The following is a 19,758-nucleotide window of genomic DNA, read 5'->3' on the forward strand; positions in this document are numbered from 1 at the left end:
ACTGGTGATGAGAACTGTGGGCTTCGGTCCTGGGGCACCATGGGAGATACTGTAGCTACTCTTGGCAACCCCAAGGCTGCATATGCTCCCCACCTCCTCAGAAAAGCACCTCTTAGATGCCAGGCTCTATAGGAGCGACCATATTAGTACCCAGCGCTGGTGAGGCTGAGCCTCAATGTCCACCTGGCTTCTATGGGCACCAGTGCTTGGGTTCTGGATCAGGATTTGTTCCCCTGAGGAGGTAGTGAGGCCATTACCTTCCTCTGTCAGTGTGTGGCTTGCAGAGGTGTCTTCATCTGCATCGGGGACCACCACTGAGTAGACACCTAAGTCTTGAAGGTCAGGTTCTTTCAAGATGACCTTGGACCTGGCAGAGAGAGAGGCAAGCTGATGCCCCGAGATGGGGTTTGAGGCTCATGCACTGAGTGGCAGGAGCTAGAGAATCTTGGCTCTCATGGCCTATACCCTGCCCAGGCCCTGGCCAAGCTTGACAGCAGGGACAGCTGCCCTCTTGTGCCCCCTTGATATCTCCTGAGGACCAGAAAAAGCTCTAGAGCTGGGTGGGCAGTGTGGTACATGGTCTACAGTCAAGCAACCAGGGACTCCATGAAGGCGTGAGGATTTTAGGTGGTGGCACTCAAGGCTCCCCACCAAAAGAGAATCCCCAAAGAAGGTCTCCTTTTCACTGCAGCTGGCACCGCCATGGTAGGCGGGGCAGCCCTGGCCAACCTGTGTGTCTGCCTTCCAGGTCTGCCACCTTGGATGCTGCCCTCTCCACCCCTCCCCACTCACTTGTTAATTTCGTCCTCCACCTCCACCCTCTGTGGGTCAGGTGGACCCTTGTAATCCTTTGACCACTGAAACTCAGAGAAGTCAGGGGCTTCGGGGGCTTCGAAAGCCAAGTAGATACGGCCCTCTTCGTCCACACCGACTTCGATCTCCCGTGCATCTGAGGGCAAGATCCAGGAAGAGACAGCAAGGGGGCAGTTTCAACATTGTAACTGGGGTTGTGTGGCTTCCCTGATTAGAGCCTCAGACCTCTTGTGATCTCCAAGGTCTTTAGTGACCCTCAAATGTCACCTCCTCAAAAAGTCCTTCTGGCTGACTTTTCCTCTTCCTCCTCCCCTTCCTCTTCCTCCTTCTTTTCCTTCTCTTCTCCCCCACACCTCTTAATTCTTCTCTTTAACATAAAATTTTGGCACATTAGCCCAGATTGGTTTTGAATTCACTATGGAATCCAGGCTATCCATGATTCTACAACCTTAGGCTCTGTGGGACAATAGTCTTTTATCCTGTCACCTGTATTATTTTTAATAAAATGCTGATTGGCCAGTAGCCAGGCAAGAAGTATAGGCTGGGCCATGGCGACCAGGCAGGAAGTAAAGGCGGGGCAATGAGAATTCTGGGAAGAGGGAAATTTCAGTCTGCAGTCGTCACCCAGCCGCAGAGGAAGCCAGACACAGAGCAAGCAAGATGTGACTGTCTCGCTGAAAAAGGTACCAAATCATGTGGCTAACACAGACATGAATAATGGGTTAATGTAAGATGTAAGAAAGAATTAGTAAGAAGCCTGAGCTACTAGGCAAACCAGTTTATGATTGATGTAGACTGAACGACTGAACGACTGCAGGACTGCAGGACTGCAGACCTAGATCTGCTTCCTTCACATCTGTGTCCCCAGTGCATGCAAACCTAGATCTGCTTTCTTCACATCTGTACCCCTGTGCATGCAAACCTAGATCTACTTCCTCACCCACATCTGTGCCCCCATGCATGCACACCTAGATCTACTTCCTCACCCACATCTGTGCCCCCATGCATGCACACCTAGATCTACTTCCTCACCCACATCTGTGCCCCCATGCATGCATACCTAGATCTACTTTCTCACCCACATCTGTGTCCCCCGGTGCATGCAGACCAAGATCTGCTTTTTCATCCACAGCTGTGCCTGCTGCATGTGGACCTCACCAAGTACTTGTGAGTTGAATACTTAACAAAATGCTTTATAGTTAGCCATATGGGTGAGTTTGTCATCTGCTAGCTGTGGGCCTTGGTGGTTTAATTATTTTGCACTGGAACAAGTGAGTTCCTCTGCATGAGAACCTAGGAGCAACTCTTGACATGCATAACAGGCCCTGTGAGCTTGAGAGAGACAAAGCTACATGGAGTGACTGAGATGGAGCTTGGAATCAGTTCAAGTTTTTGCACAACTTCATGTTTATGGCATCGAATGCATGGAAGACACCTTCACGGCCAGTGGAAAAGGGTGGTGAGAAGGGCAAATCAGAAGGGAAAATTGAGCTGCCAGTGGGTAGAGTGGTGGGTGGGCAGAACCCAATGGGTCCAGGTCTCCAGCCGCATCCCATCTTCCCTCTGAGCGTCTCCTGCACCCAGACTCCAGTCCCTCAGAGCAGTCTGGCACTCCCTGGTCATCCTACCTGGCTTGTCTTCCAGGAGCACAGGGTCAGTGGGGACCGATGGTTGTCCTAGACCAGCTGAGTTCATGGCTTGGATCCGGAACATGTATTGCTTTCCTGGCTGCAAGTCAGACACCTGGGGGTGGGAGAGCAAAACCTGAGGAAGAATGGCCCTGCCCAGATTCTGTCCAGAGCTGCTGGGACCCCTCCTGGGCTGGGGCATGTCAAGAGTATGCCCTTCTCCTGGGATCCAGGGTGGGTTTTGCTTTTGTTTTGTCTTTACTGCCCAGGCTGGCCTGGGATTCTCATTTTCCTGTCTACTGAGGTTAAAGGCCTCTGTCCTCTGTTGCAGAATATTATCTTAAGGTATGTTACATTTGTTTATGCTCTAGAACACTTGCTTGGCGATGCAAAGATGTGTTGCCTTCTTCTATATTGCATTGTTTAGCTCTGTGAAGCTGTGATTCTTTGCCTATCTAAACCACCTGACTGGTCTAATAAAGAGCTGAACAGGCAATGGATAGGCAGGAGCAGGGATGGGTGGGGCTGGCAGGCAGACAGGATAAAGAGAAGGAGAAATCTGGAAGAGAGAAAAGAGCAAGAGAGAACAAGAGGAGAGGACACTAGAGGACAGCTACCCACCTAGCCACCCGGTCACCCAGCTGGTTATGGAGTAAGACATACAGAAGTAAGAAAAGGACAAAGTCCAGAGGCAAAAGATAGATGGAATAATTGAAGAAAAGCTGGCAAGAAAAAAAAATAAGCCAAGCTAAGGCTGGACATTTATGAGAAAGAATAAGTCTGTGTGTGATTATTTGGGAACTGGGTGGCGGGCCCCCAAAAGATCCAAAGAGAAAAAAGCCAAAAGAGTAAAAAGCAACATTTCAGCGGTCCAAGATAGGGCTAGAGTTAAAGAAAACCCACCACCAATCCTCATTCTTGGCCTCCAAGTTCTAATTTTTGTTTTGTTTTAAGACAGGGTTTCTTGCAGATCAGGCCGATCTTTAACTTGCTTATGTATCTGTGGCTGGTCTGGAACTCCGAGCCTCTTGTCTGTATTTCCCAAGTACTGGGATTATAGGCACGTCCCACCATGCCTGTCTGTAAGTTCCATTTTTTATTGGCCTCTCTGTCTGACCTTATCCTCTGGGCACTGATGCCTGGAACCTGACTGGACATAACTCACTGTCCTCCCATCTAGAAAGCCCTCTTCCTTCCTGTGTTTCTCATCTCTCACGGATATGGCCTTCTCAGAGTCTCTGAGACAGACCTGGGGTCACCTTGCATGCTCTTTTCTTAGCCCTAAACAAGTTATTTTTCTTTCTTCTCCTTAAAGGCGCTGGGGATTGCACCAAAACCCTCATGCATGCTAAACAAATACTCTACCATTGAGTTACATTCCTTACATTAAAAAAAATTAGCTAGGTGTGATGGTGTATCCCAGTAAAGATGCATAGATCTCTAGGAGTTTGAGGCTGTCTTGGTCTATATATAAGATCCAGGCCAGCTAGGGTGCACAGAGAGACCCTGTCTCAAAATCAATAAGTTAATTAATTTATGGAAACAGTCTTATGTAGGTCAGACCTATAGTCAAGGATGACCTTGAACTTCTGATCCTTCTGCCTCTTCCTCCTGGGCGAGATTTCAAGCCACCCTGCCTGGCTTACATGATGCTGGGGACCAAATGCAGGGTCTTGTGCATCCTAGGCAGGCAGTCTGCTACCTGAGCCACATCCTCAGCTCTACTATTTTATTTTGAAACGGCCTCAATTAAGTTGCCCAGGTTGGCCTTGAACTTTGGAGCCCAGGCAGGTCTTGAACTTCTTACCCTCCTGCCTTTGCCTTCAGAGTAGCTGGGATTACAGACAGTACCACCAAGTGTGGCTCCTTAACACATCTAGAAGGAGGCTCTCCTGTGCATGTCCCAGCTGTGCCCGGATGGAAACTCTGTTTCTGCTTCTTTGGATTAGCCCCAGAGTTCCCTCAGAGGTATCTCTGCCCCCTGGACCTCTCTCTAGTCTGCCTTTACTTCTGCCTATCTGACTATGCTTAACTCTTCTAGTGGTCTTCAGGCCAGTTTCCAATTCTGATGTTTATGACCTAACATTTCCCAAAGTGCCTAAGCCTCTGCCCTCTTACTCCTATGTAAGTGACCTTCACTCTGGTGCTCTCCCAGGGTCCCTGGCCTTGGCCCTTGCTGAGGTCTCGGCCTGAACACCTAGCCCCACATCCTTCTTGGTCTAACTGATTCCAACCCACGCTTCCTTGTTCGGCTGTGACCTATGCAAGGATGCCAGGGAGTGTCTCTGACTTCCCTCCCTGGAGCTCCCAGAAACCTCCTGTCACCAATGCCCATGGCATGTTTAGCTTAAAATGTCTGGGACCTGGTCCAGATCTGGCAGTAAGTAGGTGTCAAGAAGTGGTTAGAGAGTTACTGAGTAGCAGCCAACTATCCAAGGCGGAAACTATCCCAAGTCACGGAGGCCATCTGCCCTGGCCTGGGCCAACACACGGGAAAGGGCAAGGAGACCGTCCACCATGCATCGGCTGACTCTACCGTGGGGGGCTGACCAAGAATCTGTCAGACTTCTACCTCTTCATTGGTTTCACCTAATATCAATGCTCCTGTGTCTAGAAAACCTAGTATCATCTAAACATCCCAGCCACGGTTTGATAGTGACATTTGTCGCTACAAAGACTTTCCCTGTCTGTCTTCTTTTGTTCATGAGGATCTTGTTATCTAGGTATTTGTTATTATAACCGACTTCCGGCAAATGCAGTGGCTGGGAGAAGAGAGAGGTGGAAACTCACCCTGAGATGGGTACTGGAGGTGACGTCTGGGGTGACAGGCTTCCACTCCTCAGAGCCTTTCTCCTGGAAGCTGACTCGGTAGCCTGTGACAGGCCCGGCTCCTATATACAGTGGGGGTTCCCACTGCAGCATCACGGAGGTGACCTTCACCTCAGACACCCTCACATCATATGGCGGGCCTGCGGGGAAGGAAATGTGGCCCGAGATGTGGGGTTGTTCAGCCAGGTGGCAGCTACCCCACAGCCTTCAAGCCAGACAGGTGGACAGCGAGTTGTGCAAGTCAGGGTGTAAGCTGTGGGCAGTGTGCAAGCTGGGTGGCTCGTCAGTCATTACTGAGTCTGGAAGTGCCTCCTTTGGGCCAGCCTTGGTTACACAACACTTGACCTTAGACCTGAAGCTTGGCTAACTGTTTAAACTGTGCTCAGCGTTGCCTCCTTCCAGAGCCTCCCTGACCTTCCCCACCCCCTTCTGAAACAGCAGGACCCCTTCCGGACGTTTGCCACTTTGATGGCAAGGATGCATGGTAGACTGGTGATGACCTTCAGAGCCAGCCTGCCAGGGTCCACCTTTCCCAGCTCTGCCCTTTCCAGTGATGGGGACTTGGAGTTATTTAGCCTTGACGGTCCCGTCTCCTCACCTCTAAAGGGAGGGAGGCAACAATGCTTCTTATTAGATGGAGCCATAGAGAGTAGAAGGAGGCCATTCATAGAAATCCCCACCCCCACACCCAACAAGCATCCAGGTGACATTAGCTGCTTGTAATTGCATCCCAGCTTGTAATACCCAGGGCATCCCACATGCTAGCAAGTGCTCCGCTATTGAGCTATTCCCAGCCTCCAGGGAAGGGTTTATGTGGAACACAGAACTGAGACACACAGGGTGATTTGGCCGGGACTGTTTCTTCCTAGGAGAGCTAAGAGTCTCCTTGGTGATACAGCCATGAAGGTTACAGGAGAGATCTTAAGGGCGGCTGACTGTGTCTGTCTAGGATTGGGTTTGGGGGTGCTGGGTTGGAAGTTCTGGGTGAGCCTGGCTGTCCTAAGAGTGTGGCCTTGGGGCTAATGGAAGGTCTGTGGCCAGAAAGCAGTCGGATGGTGTTGAGGTGGGTGACGGTTTGGCTGGGACTGGGTGGTGGTCTGGTTAGGGATACCCCCAGGCGGACTTAAGATAGTCTGTGTCAGGGTTTATATCAGCGGTTCTCAACTTGTGGGTCATGACCCCTTTGGATGGGCTATTGTACAACCCTTTCACGGGGTCACATATCAGATATCCTGCAGATTAGCTACTTACATTATGATTCATAACAGTAGCAAAATTACAGTTAAGAAAAAGCAATGAAAATAATTTTATGGTTGGGGGTCACCACGTCTTGAGGAACTGTATTAAAGGGGCACAGCATTAGGAAGGTTGAGAAGCTCTGGCTTACAGGATCAGCCTGTGCAGAATATGGGGTCTGGAACAACAGAGCAAGGCAGGATGCCCAGGGTGGGTTGTGGGTTGGTGTGATCAGGAGGAGTGTGAACAAGTCTGGGTATTGGCTCTCAGGCTCTCACCTGGCTCGGGCATCGTCCACTCTTTGCACTCAAACAGGCTGCTGGGGGCCGACAGCTCACCAATACCTGCCCAGTTCACTGCCCGGGCTCGGAACTCATAGAAATGGCCTTCGTGAAGGTTGGTGACCTGCAGGGGTGAAAAGTCAGACTGTGGAAGCCGAGGCTGGGGCAGAGAAGTGGAAGGCGCCAGGGCAGTGGGATCAGAGGGAGGGACAGCTAGAGCAGGAGATCTATGGGAACTTCCAATACGGCTATTTTAGGGGCTACTGGGTGACAGAGCCTGGGGAAGTCCGAGGCGTTCCACCATGCTTCCTGCATCTCACACAGCAGTAGTGATGGAGGTTGCAGTCACCTTCTAGCCTCACCTTGCACACCCAACTTGGGATGGGCTGAGGGTGGAAGCCTCACTTTGCACACTCGGGTTGGGATGGGCTGAGGGTGGAAGCCTCACCTTGCACACCCGGCTTGGGATGGGCTGATGGTTGACTGGGTGCCAGTCTGACTCCCCCGAATCATGCTGGTCCACGAAGTAGCCCAGGATCTTGCCACCTCCTCGCCGCTTGGGGGGTTTCCAGCCAATGACCATTTCATTCTTTCCGCAGAAGAGGAGTGCAAAGTCATATGGGGCCGATGGGGTAGCTGTAGGAGGCAAGGACTCAGCAGAGGGCTCCTTGGGATGACTCACTGGGTAGTGAGGCTCCAGGGAGCTGGTCAGCTTCCCTGGTGGCTTCCCACCGTGATCTGGGAGTCCTCTTTGAGCCAGGAGTGTCTGCTCCCTTTAAGGGTGTCTTGGAGTCTGATCTCTGAACCAGACTTTCCCACTTCCTGGGATCAGTACTCACCGTGGTCCCAGGCCACTGCCACTTCCTCCCGGAAGGAAAGAGTGAGCGAAAAGCTCCAGATCCCTTGAGAGAGTTCTGGGGTCAAGGATCAGACCTTCCGAGACATGGCCTTGGCTCCTGCCCAGGTCAGGCTTCCCTGAGGATTGCAGGCTGGGCCTGCCCAGTACTCACCCAGAGCCTGCTTGACCCTGATGGGTTGTGTCACAGCCGAACTCTCACCAACCCCAGCCTCACTGACCGACCTAATGCAAAATTCATACTCCTTTCCGGTCCTCAGCCCTGGAACCGAGAACCTGGGAGAGAGAAGTTTGGCTCTCAGGGGTGTCCACACCGCTGACCCTATCCGAACCACCTTAGGGGATAAACGGTCACCAGCAAGAGACGAGTAGAAGGTTCTAGTCTAAAATATCGCCACAGTCTCACAATGATAAATGAAATGGCACATGGAGGATGTTGGTTGTAAAGAATATCGGTTTTTCTAGACTCCATCATCCACATGCGAAGACGAGGGGCTGGGGAAAGTGTGTACCACACGTGACTGAAGAAATGAGTTTGGGGTCTAGCACCACCGCAAAATTGGTGTGTGGTGGGGTGTGTGTGTGTTTGACTTCTGCTTAGGGTGTATGTACTGGGTAGAGACAGGATCACTATAGATCACTCACAGACCAGCCTAGTCTATTAGTGAACTCCAGGCTCACTGAGAGACCCTGTCTCAAAAAATAAGATGAGGTGTTGGACAGGTGACTCGACTGGACACCCTGAGTGTGATTTCCGGGATCCATATAATGGAAAGAGAGAAGTAATTCCCTCAGGCTGTCCTCTGACCTCCACGTGCACCCCAGATTAATGAACAAACAAGATTAAACTTTTTTTAAAAGGTGGGGCTGGGGAGTTGGTTCAGTGGGTAAAGGGAGTCCTTGCAGAGCAAGCCTGAGAACCAGAGTTTGGTGCCTCAGCAACCACAAAAAACCAGACATGGTAGTCTGTAATCCCAACTCTTCTAAACAGGATGGGAGGCAGATAGGAGGATGACTGTGACTCTCAGGCCAGCTAGCCTAGCATACAAGGTGGTGAACGAGAGACCCTGACTCAGTCGGGTTGGAAGAGGAGGGCTGACATTAATGGTTGTTCTCTGGCCTTCAAATGTGCACTGTCATGTGCACACCCACATTCACACACACACGCAAACATTCACATTTTATAAAGAGAAGGGGGAACTGAGGAAGACATCTAATGTCAGCCTCTGGTCTCCACACTCACTTGCAAGTATGTGCATATATGCACACAAACATATATATGTACACATTCACCACATCAAACATACAAAGGATGCAAAGATGCCTGAAAAGGGCTGGGTCAAGGCCAAGGAGGCCTACCTGTGGCCCAGGGCTGCTGGACACCTGCTCAGGATGCTGGCCTCAGCTTTGGAGGATCTGATTTACACTGAGGCTGTCTGTGATTCAGCCCCTGAGAACCCTGTTACAGACTCTCTATCATTGCAGGCACTTGGAAGAAAACCTGGCTTGCAGGAAACTGCCTTCCTTATCCTGTTTCCTCTGGATGAAACTGGAACCATGGGCCTCCCTTTCCCTGAGCCACATTTCCTGTGCTCTATGGGATGCCTGTCCGACAGAGGTTACCTCCACCCTCAGACTCTGGCCGACAGCACGCTCAATAATGAATGTGTTAAAACAGACCCTCTGGGGCCAGGTCCCCCCCTCCCCACCTTCACTTTTATAGGAGCATTGGCTAGGTCCTTAACTCTCCATGCCTCAGTTTCTCCTTCTTTAAACAACAGTACAAACTACCATGTTAAAAGCAGGATTGCAGCGAGCTAGGAGAACCCAGCACATGGAAGAGCTTAGGGCGGTGCCCAGCCTGGGATGTCTCGGCCAGGAGCCAGTGAGACAGACTTACTTGGTGTCCAGGATGGGCTTGTTGTTCACTGTTTGCCACTCTGATGCCCCTGCTTCCCGGGAGTAGATGTAATAACCCAGGAGTTCCGTGCCGCCCTCCACAGGCTCCCAGGTAAGGGAGACAGAGGTCTGCGTGTCTCTGAAAGTTTGGACTTGAGCTGGAGGAGGGAGGGTCGCTAAAAACCAGAGAGATGGAGAGAGGACACTGAGTGATGGTTCTGATAGGTGAGGAGGGGCAAAGCGAGGAGCATGGGAGATTTGGGAAGACTTCCACAGCAGTCAAGACTGAGGGTAGACTCCAGACCTGCTACAGGGCTTCGGGGCAGCCTAAGATGAGTCTGTCTGACCCTCATTCTCCTGTCCTACAGGCCAGCTTGCTCCTCACTCAAGCAAGGGCCTTCTACATCAATCTCAATCAGTCCCTCCCTCCCTGCAACCCCAGTCTGAGAAGCCTGCCTTTTCCCTCCATGGAGCAGCATCACTTGGTACCTGGCTTGCCCTTCAGGGCAATGGGCTCGCTGGGTTCTGAGGGATCACTCATGCCATACTGGTTCAAGGCTCGAACTCTGAAGACATACGATTTCCCCTTCTCCAAGTCCAGGAGGGCGAATCTCGGGGACTTGATGGGCGTCTCTGAGCTGATGGCCTCCCAGGTTCCACTGCCTATGATGGACTGGAGAGCAAGAGGGATTGGGGGTGGTTCAGTGGCTGCCAGAGCCTGACTACAGACTGGGCGCTACCCTGAAGGCTCCGTGAGCAGCTTGTGTGCAGCTTGGATGACTCCAGAGCACCTGATCTCTCCGCCATCTGCTTCCTCAACCTCCTCACTCTGATGTCTGCTGAGCCTCTCATGGGAGGCGTGGCCAGCACTGGGTTCCCGTGTGGTTCACACGGCACTAATGGCATTAATACCTGCAGTCACTTGGGTCCAAACCGTTGGCACAATAGGCCCAGACACGTGCTTTAGCCACAAAGCCAGTTGACTCCACCTTCAAAACACATCCAGAGTCCAGTTCTAACTCCCCACCGCTCCCTTGATCCAGGCCAACATCACCTGCTGCTTGAATTGCTTAACTAGTCTCACTGAGCCCTTTCATTCAAACTTAAGCTTTTTTCTTTTCTTCCCTTCCTTCTCCCTCTCTCTTTTCCTCTCTCCTTATTGCTATCTTTTTTCCCTCCATTAAAAAAAATTATTTTATTATTTTGTGTGTGAGAGTACCCAACGGCCAGCAGGGGGCATCCAATCCCTTGGAGCTGGAGTTTCAGGTGTTTGAAGAGCTCTGGTTTTCTGATGGCGCCGTCTGGACTCTTAACTGTTGAGCCATCTTTCCAGCCCCTTTTTGATTTGTTTGTATGTTTTCAAGACAGAGTTTCTCTGTGTAACAGTCCTGGCTGTCCTGGAACTCACATTGTAGATCAGGCTGGCCTTGAACTCAAAGAGATCTGTGTGCTTCTGCCTCCCAAATGTTGGGATTAAAGGTGTGTGCCACCAAAGCCCGCCCCTGCCCTTTGGTTTTTGAGACAGGGTCTCATGTAGTCCAGGCTGGCTCATTCAGGGGTAGCCTTGAGCTCTTGAACCCTCCTGCTGCTAGCTTCTAAGTGCTGAGATTACAGGCATGTACCACCATGCCTCATTCTGGTCTTTTCTTCAGTGCCTGTCAATGGGATCCTTTATAGCAACAGGTCCCTTTCTGCACAGAATCCTTTCAAGCTCCTGTGTCCTTCTGACTTGTTACACTTTCCTGTGACTTGCTACCTATCTGGCTACCACTCACTTGCTTTTCTCTGCTAAGACATCCTGTTGCTCTCCAGGTCCTGTCTCTGGGCCTTTGTACTTGCTGGAGCCTGTACCAGGAACGTTCTGGAATGTTTTTGGCTTCTTACTTCCTATAGACTCTTACGAAGAACTCACCTTCTGGGGAGGCCTCCAGTCATGCCTAGGACTTCAGAAGTCTCTCCTGCTTCCTGTTTCATGCTTTAGCAACTCCCACTAGACAATGGACCCTTGTCCTCAATGTTACAGCCTTGTCTTGTCTCTCAGACCTCCCCACCTCAGCGTATCCCTGGAACCAGGATCAGTCCCAGCTCATGGGAGAATGGATGACTAAGCCAGTGAATTCCCAGGAAGTTCCTGCAAGGTGGACTTTAATTTCCACACCAGGGAGGGAGCGTAGGTGTTGAGGCCTTTTGATACTGTGTCTGAAGTCATCCATCAAGCGAGATACCGACAGGACATGTAAATTCAGGGGTGGGTTAACCCGTGCGGCTCACTCTGCTGCGCCAGGGACTCAGGAGGCAACTACTGCTCCTGAGCTTCTGGGAAGATGGTGGGTAGAGAGTCACAGTGAGGACCTGCTGACCCTGCCTCCCTGGCTCTTCTTCTCCAAGGCCCACATGACTGTCAGGGCCTCGAGCCCACCAAAGAATCCTCATAGGCATCAATGGACCCACCATGCACGTCATGTGTGCCGGGCTCTGCTCTCTGCACATTCGGGTGACATACACCTCAGACCTACAAGGTGTGTGGGACTTATTATGTTATAATGTATCATTATTATGAACATTGTTCCAGATAAGAAACTGAGGCACTGAAGGATTAACGCCAACAGCTTGCCCAAGGTCACATTGCTACTAGTTAGCAGAGGCAGCCTTTGAGCCCAGGCAGGCCTTAGTCCACAGCCCAGGAAACAAAGTTTCTCTTTTGTGCATATGGTTGTGTGAAGGAATAGCATGCCCAGGCTTGTGAGCAAGTGTGTGTGTGTGTGTGTGTGTGTGTGTGTGTAAGCCAGACGTCGACACCGGGTGACTTTCTCGCTCGTTTTCCTCCTTATTTCTTTTAGACAGTCTCTTATTGAACCTGGAGCTTACTCACTGGCTAGGCCGACTGGCCAGCCCGCCCGCCCCAGGGATCCTCCTATCTGTGCTCACGCCAGCACCGGGATTACAGGAACCCACTGCTATGCCTGGCTTTTGTGTGAACGCTGAGGGTCCAAATGCAGTAAGTACTTTAGCTATCTTCCCAGCTCCACAGACTTTCAATTATCTACAGCTTCCCTTATGCCAGACTGCTAAGGCTGTTTGTCCATTAGGTGAATGGAGGACCTCTCTGGATCATCAGAGGTGGCGAGTCCTCCCTGGACATTCTAAATGCACGGTCAGTTAAGTCATTGTGTCATCTACTAACTTAGTCTCTGCCTAAAGGGAGGTGAATGAGACACAGTCACTAGCCCTGGCTATGTGTGGTGTTCTCCCCCATCCCCCAGGGCAGACTTTCCAATATAGGGCGGAGGACACTGAGCCACAGTGAGTTTAGGAAGCTGGTCCAGACTCATACAGCAGGGCCTGGATTTTACTAGATCCCATCAATGCTGTCTTCTGCAAGAAAGAAGGCACCTTCTTCTGCAAAGGCTATCTTCCTTCTACCCCCTCCACAGTCTCCCCTGCTCCATCTCTGTCCCTAGTGAGAACTACTACCTAGTGCCCCCTCTGGTGAATATAAGCCTCATTTCTTACCCAGCATGCCTTGAGTGCTGGGCCGAGGTGTGACCTGGAGGTAGGAGGTGCCTAGGAAGCTGGTGGATCTCATAGTTACAACTGTCTGACCCTGGGGTACTGTGGCTTTCACCACAAAAAAGCCATGTAGTCCACCCTCCTGCCTCAGAGTAAGGCTTAGCTCAGGCCCTTCCAGGCAGTAAATTCCCATCTCTAAAGAGCCCAAAGTTGTTCCTGGGGCTCTCCACATTCTGCACCGCCTCCACCCCAGATCCACATAGCCGCCTTTGTCTTAGGCTATCCTGGGCTGTTTCACAGTTCCGGCTGTACCTTTTCCAGAGAGTAAGTCAGTGGGGCTCTGCCGCGGGGACGTGGCTCCTCCCAGCTCAGAACTGCGTAGGCTTCTCTGATCTCGCTGGCGTGGACATTGGTTGGGGCTGAGGGAATGGTCACAGCATCTGGAATCCAAAGTCATCAAGGGAGAGATGAGTGTGCCCTCAAAGACCCCTAATCTCAGCCCTGCATTCCACAGAGGGTGCTAAGACCATGTGGCAGGGCAGGGGGCAGAAGTTTGTCCAGCAAACCCAGACAGAGACAGCTCCAGACCCTGATCCCTGCCTAGGGCTCCTCTTTATAAGTAATTTATTCCACTGAGACACAGCCGGGCAGTCTACAGGGATCCCATGTTTGATTTCCTCTGGGGACCCCATGTTTGGTTTCCTCTGAGCTGATCCTCCTACACTCTGAACACAATAGCTTTCCTGTTCTGCCAGCCTGTTAACACAAGTCCTGGAGCTGTGAGGGGCTGGTTCTAGGGGCAGAACTGGGGAAGGTCACACATACCTTCGAAATCACTCTTGCTGATGGTGATCTTGCTGCCCAGGTCAAAGGGAATCTCTAGGAGACAGGACGGGGCACAAGGGATTAGGTTAGGAGCCAGTCAGTCACCTCAGGGTCTGTATCCTGCCTGGTTCTGCTTGGCCTGGCAGTCCTGGCCATGCAGCTTCAGGATCGAGCTTTCTTCTGGGTCTAGCTTTCTTGGAGTCCCAAGTGGACCCTGTTGTTCTTGGGCAGATGGAGACAGACAGGAGCCATGTGTTTAGACTTCAAAGAGTTGGGGCAAACCCAAGGCATGGTGACTTTTAAGGGCTGGGAAAGCTACATCCCTAACACCCTTAAGTGGGGCTCTTGAGGGCACCTCCCTCAAACTAAGGACACCTGAAGTAGCAGCTGTCTCTTAGCAATGGGTCCGGTGCCTTCCTCCAGACTAGCTGTTTCTCTCCTCTCAGGGGAGGGGGTCCCTAAAGGCAGGCCCGAGCCTCCTCCACCAGACTAAGGGTACTTAAGAATCAAACTATGAGTTCTCATCAAACTAGGGCTGGGAAGAGTTTTCTTTCTTTCTTCCTTTCTTTCCTTCCTTCCTTCCTTCCTTCCTTCCTTCCTTCCTTCCTTCCTTCCTTCCCCCCTTTCTCTTTTCTCTCCCTCTCTCTTTCTTTTCTCAGGCTAGGACTTCCTGGAGGTTGGGCTGTGTGTCCCGGTGATGGTTGGTATTAGATTGTCAACTTGACAGGACTTACAATCACCATGGAAACAAACCTCTGAGCATGCCTCTGAGGGAGAGTCAAATGAGGTGGAAAGACCCATCCTAAATGTGTGTGGGGGGGCACCACTTCTTTTTATTTTATTTTGTTTATTTATTTACTGTATGTGCATTGGTGTTTTGCCTGCATGAATGTCTGTGGAGGGTGTCAGGTTCCCTGGAACTGGAGTTACAGACAGTTGTGAGCTGTCATGTGAGGGTGTCAGGTCCCCTGGAACTGGAGTTACAGACAGTTGTGAGCTGTCATGTGAGGGTGTCAGGTCCCCTGGAACTGGAGTTACAGACAGCCCATGTGGCAGCATTCTATGGGCTGGTGTTCTGGACTTAGTAAAAAGAAGAAACTGAGATAGCCAGTGGTCTTTCCCTGCTTTCTGGCCATGGATACCATGTGACCTGCTGCTTTGTGCTCCTAGGCTCTCTTGCTGTGAGGGACCGCACCCTAAAACTGGAAGCCCAAACAAGCCCTCCCTTTCTTACATTATAGTTATTGTGTCTTTGCCGCAGCAGTGATGACGGAACCAGACCACCTCTTTCCTAGTAAGGTAGTCTATTCTGAGTGCCCTGACTGGGTCCATCCAGTGTCCCCCCAGGATCTCCGTACTCACCTGTCTTCCTCTGGATTGCATCATGGTCTCCCATGACAACTGCTTCTGAAGCCTTGGAAGGGAGACTGCTGCCGGCCTTGCTGATGGCGCGCACACGGAATCTATAGCTCTGCCCTTCAGTGAGGCCTTGGATCGGGCACCGACAGGTTCCCCCAGGGGCCTTATGGCAGGGCACCCACTCCTCTGAATCACCCTTGCACCTATAGACATAGACCCTGGCTTTCAGCCCTTTCCAGTCTGAGCCCTACAGGGCCTGATTTCTGCAAACAGGCTGCAGCTGCCTTCTGCCCATGCATGTCCCCTCCTCCCACATAGAAGCCTTGCTCCAGACTGGGCCTAGAGGACTTTCACCATCTATCACCATGCTGATCGGAAGATCAAGTGTTTCTGGAGAGCTGGCAGTGTCCCGACACCATGATGGGACCTTCACCCCTACTTCTATTTTGTCTTCCCCCATCCCTGCATACTTAGAGGACTAGAAAACCAAATACAGGCCCAGACCACACATAGTGGTCACTGGCTCCTCTTCTCCTAGGCCTGGTTTTCTCCCTAGCTCTGGCTTCAGCATCTAAAGCACATGAAGGATGTAGGGAGTTCTGTGTCTCCACCCATCCTTTTCAATCTTAGTGTGCCCCTCTCTGGGGCCTGACCTAGCCACCAAATTCACTGGTACTCAGGCTTCAAAGTACTTAATGGTTTTGTCCCAGAATTCTAGCATCAGTGTGAAAGAGATCTGGAAATCTGGACACCCTTGCATTGCTCCTAAACTGTTATCTGCTTGCCCTGTTCTGAGAATCAGGGATGAGAGACCCAGCATGGACTTTGTTTCCCCCCCACCTCTTCTTCTTCCCCCCACCAACACGCACACAAACTGTTTCTCAGTATTCTGCCCAATGGGCTTTGCCACAACAGAATGCAACTCACAGCTCGATGGAGTAGCCAGTGATGATGCTACCTCGGGTGTCACTGGGTGGGGCCCAGGTCAGGGTCAGGCAGTCTCTATGCACATTCAGGCACCGGACATTTAGCGGGGAGCCTGGTGCTCCTGGCTTCTCAGCTGCAGCATCTGAACCCCAGGAGAAGGAAAAAAAGGGACTCATTCTCAGCCTGAAAACACTGGGCAGCCAGACCTTCCCCCAGCCCCTGTCTGTACTCCATTTCCCTTGAGTCCTCTAGGGCCTCAGTTCTGACCTGGAGGACCAGTGACAGGGGGCTAACCTGGCCCCCACTGGACAGCAGCACTGGAAGAGGGCGATGTATCATGTATTAGGTGCCATTTTATACCAGGTACTGGAACAGTTGACACAATTAATCTGGGATCTCCAGAGAAACCTCTGTTTTGTAGGTGAGGAGCTGAGTCTCCCAGAGGTAGAGCAATGTATTCAAGGACGCCCTGCTCACAGAGTGACCAAGCCAGGGGCTGAATACAGACAGGGTGAAGGCACCAGAAGCAGAACTCCAACAGTGACTAGAACTCCCAAAACTGTTCAGAGCCCCCCTACTGGTCCCCACCATGTCTCCTACTAGAGACTGTGGAGACTTGGCTGAGACTCTCAGGATCCACAAGATGCTACTACAGGGACCCATAGAAACCAACCCAACATCCCCATCTTATAGCAGAGGGAACCAGGCTCCGAGAGTTGTAAGTCTCCCCTGTAGAGCCGTGGTCTCTGGTTCCACCACCCTTTACCTCTTATAAAGACATAGGCACTCTGCTCCTGCGGCCCAAAGGGGGAGGAGACTCGGACCATGTAGAGCCCCTCATCCTCCTTGTAGGCACAGGACACCTTCACGAATGCCTGGCGGTCTGCGTAGAGTATCTGCCTGCGTGTTGAAGATCTCAGGAGCCTGCCTGTGGAGGGGAAGATGGTCCAGCATGAGGTCAGGAGGGGTCCTGGCCTCACCCAGGAGCTCACAGAAGCTCAGGGCTCTGGGGGTTCTGGTCGGATGCAAGAGAGAGAGAGAGAGAAAGAGCTGGTGTGGCCACAGGCTGAGGCTCAGGTTGGCAATGGAGGTGGATATTGAGGATTTTCAGGGCTCTGTCAGTGTGGGCTCTGAGATCTCCTCTAAGAGATCTAGAGGATGGGGCCAGAGCTCAAGAAGGGTGGGGTTCAAGGGTAAAGGTTTAGCAGGTGAGGAACTAGTTCTGTGGGAAAAAGAGCTGAACCCTGCACGCAGCCTGGCGGTTTAGCAGGAGTGGCTCGGTGGACAAAAGTAGTGGTTTCCTTTCTCTTAGATTACGGTCTTGTGTAGCCCATGACTTGCGTTCCTCCTGCTCTGCCTCCTGAGTGCTGGATGACAGGCATATGCTTTCATGCCCTATTTATGTGGTCCTGGGAATGGAAGCCAGGGCTTCAGGCTCGACAGACAAGCCTACTTCAATGTAGGAAGTGGACTGACTGAGAGATGGGAGCTCAGAAAAGGCCAGGGTCTCACACAGTGAGGAGGGTGGGGGACTGGTCGAGGGACCTAAGTCAGTAGAGAGACTGAGGTCAGTAGAGAGACTTGGGGGATCTGTAAGGAGGCCCTTGAGTGGGGCTGTGGGAGTGGCCTTGCCTGGAGCTGCCTTGGAGAAAGGTCCTTTCTTTTCGCCAAGACTCCTCCCCGTGTCGGCACTCTATTTTGAGTGATGGACAGGTTTGGGAAAACACATCCGTCTTGTTATTGCAGCTGTCCCTCAGGGTTCCTCCACTCCACCCCGCCCCCAGCAGGTGCCACCTTCCTGGGCTCCAGGCAGGGGTGTGGAGATGAGAGGGAGGCTGTGCTCCTTGTCCTTAGACTGTTGGCCTGGTCACAGTCAGGACCAGAGAGCCAGCTGGCCTCTGTCCTCAGAGTAGCCGGCTCTAGCCCTTCACTGAGCCACTCTGGAGCTCTCTCAACCTTGAACACACACACACACACACACACACTCTCTCTCTCTCTCTCTCTCTCTCTCTCTCTCTCTCTCTCTTTCAATACATACAATGCATACACATACATACACAAACACACACATACATACTCACACAATACACACTTACACACACTCTCTCCCACACCCACATCCTCTCTCTCTCACACACACTCACACACACATACACACTTACACTCTCACCCACATACTCACACACACTCTCACACACATACACACTCTCTCACACACATACGCACACATACATACACATACATTCACAAACACACATACTCACTCATATACATACTTACAAGTGCATGCACATGTACACATGTATGCACACATGCACACATGCTCCCACACTGTCTTCAGAAAGCCTGGGGTAAGCAACACAGCCTGCCCTGCTTCTTAAACATCGTTGCTCACTCCAGGGTGGAGGTGACACGTGAAGCCAGTGCCTGATGGCAGCCACCTGGGTAGACCTCACTAACAGTGGCTGTAGTGGCTTCACTGACACACAGCTCCCTAAGCCCATGCAGTCTCTACCCGCTCCTGAACCTGAATTCAGAGTGGAGTCTTGGAGGGCCAAGTGGGTCCTTTTGCTCCTGGGGCAGATCGAGAGAGACAGGGGTTGGGGCAAGTCTAAGGCCAAACCCCCAGATAGGATGCTCTTCAGGGCAAAAGGATTGCCTTCCTCAGACTGAGGGCACCCCAAGATGCAGCCATGATCCTCCCCTGGACAGCTGTCTCCTAGGGATGGGTCTGGTGCCTTCCATCAGACTGGGCGTTTCTTCCCTTCAGAGTAAGAGTTCCTCAGGACAGGACTGAGCCTCCTCCATCAGACAAGGGATGCTTAAGAAGAAACCTGTGAGTTCAGGGTATGTCTCTGGGGGACAGACTGCATTTGTTGAGGTGGAAAGACCCACCTACAGAGGCGGCGCCTTTCCCTGACTGGGTCCTGGACTAAGTCAGAAAGGGCGCTCGCTGAGCAGCAGTTGGCATGCATTGCTCACTCCTGGCTCTTTGCTTCCCTAGCTGTGGATGGGATGCGGGCAGCTGCTTGGTGCTCCTGCTGTCTTGACTTCCCCGCCATGGTAGACTGCACCCTTGAACTGTGAGCAGAAATAAACCCTTTCCCCCTTAAGCTGCTATAGTCAGGGTGTTATATCTCAGCAACAGGAAAAGAAACAAAGAAGACTCCTAACTCCACCTGGTTGTGCCCATCCCTCCTCTGGCACTGCCTGGGGGAGCGGCATGGCTGACTCCCAAAGGTGGGGATGTTGTCCCTAGGTTGGGAGGGAGTGGGGCTCTGCCTTAGAAGGCCATGGCCTCACCGTCTCTGAACCACTGGATTCTCTGCTCGGCTTCTAACACATCGTCCGAGAACAAACAGGTCAGGGAGAAGGGCTCTTTCTCTCGGGCAAAGATGGGCTTCAACACCGATGTAAACTCCACACTGGGGCCGAACATAGATCCTGGGTGGGGACAGAAACGTGAGGTCAAAGTCTTTTGAGACACTGGCTTGTCCTGGGGCCTAAATGTGAGCTAGGGCTCTTCTGGGCTGTTCCCTGTTCCTCTGGTTCTCAGAGGCACATCAGCTGGGAAAGACATCGTGGGGTGGGAGGA

The 19,758-nt window shown here is 51.8% G+C and overlaps 1 protein-coding gene across 1 annotated transcript in view; it reads right to left on the reverse strand.

The window, feature by feature from the left end:
* The window catches only part of Myom3 (myomesin 3), a 46,838-nt gene that overhangs the window by 12,853 nt on the left and 14,227 nt on the right, over positions 1–19,758 (reverse strand). Inside the window, exons 9-23 of the mRNA XM_050153530.1 lie at positions 19,467–19,607; positions 16,930–17,091; positions 16,164–16,305; positions 15,240–15,439; positions 13,878–13,931; positions 13,365–13,492; positions 10,032–10,215; positions 9,544–9,718; positions 7,798–7,919; positions 7,236–7,423; positions 6,785–6,911; positions 5,232–5,410; positions 2,442–2,556; positions 793–949; positions 258–367 (exon numbers count right to left, since the gene is read on the reverse strand). Of these exons, the coding sequence (XP_050009487.1) occupies positions 258–367; positions 793–949; positions 2,442–2,556; positions 5,232–5,410; positions 6,785–6,911; positions 7,236–7,423; positions 7,798–7,919; positions 9,544–9,718; positions 10,032–10,215; positions 13,365–13,492; positions 13,878–13,931; positions 15,240–15,439; positions 16,164–16,305; positions 16,930–17,091; positions 19,467–19,607 (2,184 nt within the window). The remainder of the gene's footprint in view (positions 1–257; positions 368–792; positions 950–2,441; positions 2,557–5,231; positions 5,411–6,784; positions 6,912–7,235; positions 7,424–7,797; positions 7,920–9,543; positions 9,719–10,031; positions 10,216–13,364; positions 13,493–13,877; positions 13,932–15,239; positions 15,440–16,163; positions 16,306–16,929; positions 17,092–19,466; positions 19,608–19,758) is intronic.

Source organism: Alexandromys fortis, unplaced genomic scaffold, assembly GCF_014885135.2.
Source record: "Alexandromys fortis isolate MF-2015 unplaced genomic scaffold, M_Fortis_MF-2015_v1.1 scaffold_26, whole genome shotgun sequence".
In the NCBI taxonomy this organism is placed as follows: Eukaryota; Metazoa; Chordata; class Mammalia; order Rodentia; family Cricetidae; genus Alexandromys; species Alexandromys fortis.